Source organism: Morus notabilis, unplaced genomic scaffold (assembly GCF_000414095.1).
Source record: "Morus notabilis unplaced genomic scaffold, ASM41409v2 Scaffold151, whole genome shotgun sequence".
Lineage (NCBI taxonomy): Eukaryota > Viridiplantae > Streptophyta > Magnoliopsida > Rosales > Moraceae > Morus > Morus notabilis.
Genome location: NW_010367153.1, coordinates 529,000 through 530,900, shown reverse-complemented (window position 1 = coordinate 530,900; position 1,901 = coordinate 529,000). Strand labels below are relative to the sequence as shown.

Below are 1,901 nucleotides of genomic sequence, written 5' to 3'. Positions count from 1 at the left end.
ATAAAAAATTGGATTTTCTAATGGCTTAAGATTCAATTTTAAAAAATCTGCCAATTAAGTGAGGTGATACAATGTCATTACAAAATTTTTATTATTTTAAATTTAAATGACGTAATTTTTATTTATTTATAGATTTTTTGTGGAAAGAAAAATTGATACGGGCACATCAGACTACAAATACTCACGTAAGATTGTAACTATATCAGTACACTTCTCTCAACCAAATAAACAAATAGAAGGGGGAAAAAAAAAAAAAAACTATATAAGCTGCTATACATACATTTCAAACAGATCACGAAGGGGAGAAAACATTTACCATCATTAATATAATTATGGGATCTCAGAGTGCAGAGCATAAAATTCCTGTTATTGATTTTACCAAGAAAAATTTGAAGCCTGGAACGGATGAATGGGTCTTGGCTTGCAAAGAAGTCCGAAATGGCTTCGAAGAGTATGGCTGTTTTGAAGCTGTCTACGACAAAATTCCTGTAGACCTTCACAACTCAGTTTTTGCTGCAGCTGAATCTCTATTTGATCTTCCATTAGAAACTAAAATGCAGAAAACCAGTGAAAGGCCTTACCATAGCTATTATGGGCAGTTCTCCGTTGTCCCTCTCTATGAATCTTTGGGAGTTGATAATCCAACAACTTTGCAAGGATCGCGAAAATTTACAAACCTTATGTGGCCTGCAGGGAACGAAAATTTTCGGTAAACTTGAACTTTATACATTGGTATTTTACTACGTACTAGATATTTTTTTACTATGTAGTGAATGTTTCTGAATTGTCTGTCAGATATATATATATATATATATATATATATATTCTTTTATTATGAAATAATTTAACGTTCAAAAATCTACATGAATAAGTACTTTACTTAATTATAGAAATCTTTACAAGGTAGACCTCATTTTTTTTTTTCGTTGTCCGTTACAGTGAAACTACTCAGTCCATGTCAAAGCTATTGGTGGAACTGTATGAATTGGCAACAAGAATGGTGTTCGATAGCTATGGCGTCCAGAGACTGCATGGCTCCAACATGGCATTGACCTCATACCTTCTTCGATTCTTCAAGTACAGAACTCGTCAACCGAACGAAACCGATGTAGGGTTGCAGTGTCACAAAGACAGGACCTTCATGTCCATAGTTAATCAACATCAAATTGAAGGTCTTCAAGTCAAATCCAAGGATGGTCAATGGATTGACGTTAAACCTTCAGCGTCGTCTTTTCTAATCATTGCAGGCGACATAGTTGGGGTATAATGTCACTAACTATATCACTGTTCGACTGAATTGAAGATCAAAAACATTTTTATATATGTCATGAAAATTCACATAATTTGATGATTTTTTTTTTATTCTTAGCACATTAATAGCTCTTTTGATTTTTGATAATATTAATACAGGCTTGGAGTAATGACAGAGTTCGTCCTTGTGAGCACCAAGTGATTATGAAAGAAAACAAGACAAGATACTCCATTGGATTATTTGCATTCATTAATGGTGTGATTGATGTTCCTGAAGATCTAGTTGATGAGAAATACCCCTTAAAGTATAAACCAATTGACCATTTTGGGTGGCTCCGTTTCCAAGAACAAAGAAAAGCTCCGTATCCCATTAAGGTCTTTTCTGCTATTTCAGAATAATCACTGAAAACGGGTCTCCTTTTTTTTTTTTTTTTTTTTTTTTTTTATGTACTTCATATGGTTAGTGACTTTTACGCTACGTGTCCAGTGTTTCTAGTGTATGAAGTGTGTGGTACAACATGCACTTTGAATTTCAAGCAAGCGCTATTGTATCAAGTTTTTTCTTTAAAAAAAAAAAAAAATGGAAGTGGATCTTATTAACTAGAAAGAGCTACATCGGCACTTATAATAGATTGAATACAATTATGAAA

General features: G+C 33.2%; 1 protein-coding gene across 1 annotated transcript; it reads left to right on the top strand.

The window, feature by feature from the left end:
• The first annotated feature begins 332 nt into the window (after positions 1-332).
• On the top strand, positions 333-1,650 carry LOC21402408 (probable 2-oxoglutarate-dependent dioxygenase AOP1). Its single transcript, XM_010112012.1, has 3 exons — positions 333-709; positions 940-1,261; positions 1,411-1,650. Exons 1-3 carry the CDS (start codon positions 333-335, stop codon positions 1,648-1,650), a joined length of 939 nt encoding a protein of 312 aa, XP_010110314.1.
• The last annotated feature ends 251 nt before the right edge of the window (positions 1,651-1,901 follow it).